The following is a 245-nucleotide window of genomic DNA, read 5'->3' as shown; positions in this document are numbered from 1 at the left end:
TTGTCCACGGATGGGAGGTATCATAAGGGTTATTATCCCCAGAAGAAAACAAGGATTTCCACCTTTATCGTCTTGCTGTTCGGTAGTTTATGCCCCGCTTCGTTCGGTCCCTGCTGGGGGGGGGGGGGGGTAACGGTTAGTGTTTTTGGTAGCATGAAATTATTATTGCTTTTTATGTTTGTTTACCATCTGCAATTTTAATATTCCGGGGTTATTCCCATGACAGATGCTATAGCACTTTCGAT

At 44.1% G+C, this 245-nt stretch overlaps 1 protein-coding gene across 1 annotated transcript in view; it reads right to left on the bottom strand.

The window, feature by feature from the left end:
* The window catches only part of LOC119593328, a gene marked incomplete at both ends in the record, with an annotated part of 1,659 nt that continues 1,414 nt past the window's right edge, over window positions 1–245 (bottom strand). The window contains 1 exon segment of the mRNA XM_037942256.1: window positions 1–113. Coding sequence (XP_037798184.1) covers window positions 65–113 — 49 coding nt within the window.

The sequence above is a fragment of the Penaeus monodon genome, chromosome 32 (genome assembly GCF_015228065.2).
Source record: "Penaeus monodon isolate SGIC_2016 chromosome 32, NSTDA_Pmon_1, whole genome shotgun sequence".
Classification (NCBI taxonomy): domain Eukaryota; kingdom Metazoa; phylum Arthropoda; class Malacostraca; order Decapoda; family Penaeidae; genus Penaeus; species Penaeus monodon.
Note: the sequence above shows the minus strand (reverse complement) of the source record. Positions and strands in the feature narration are given on the sequence as shown.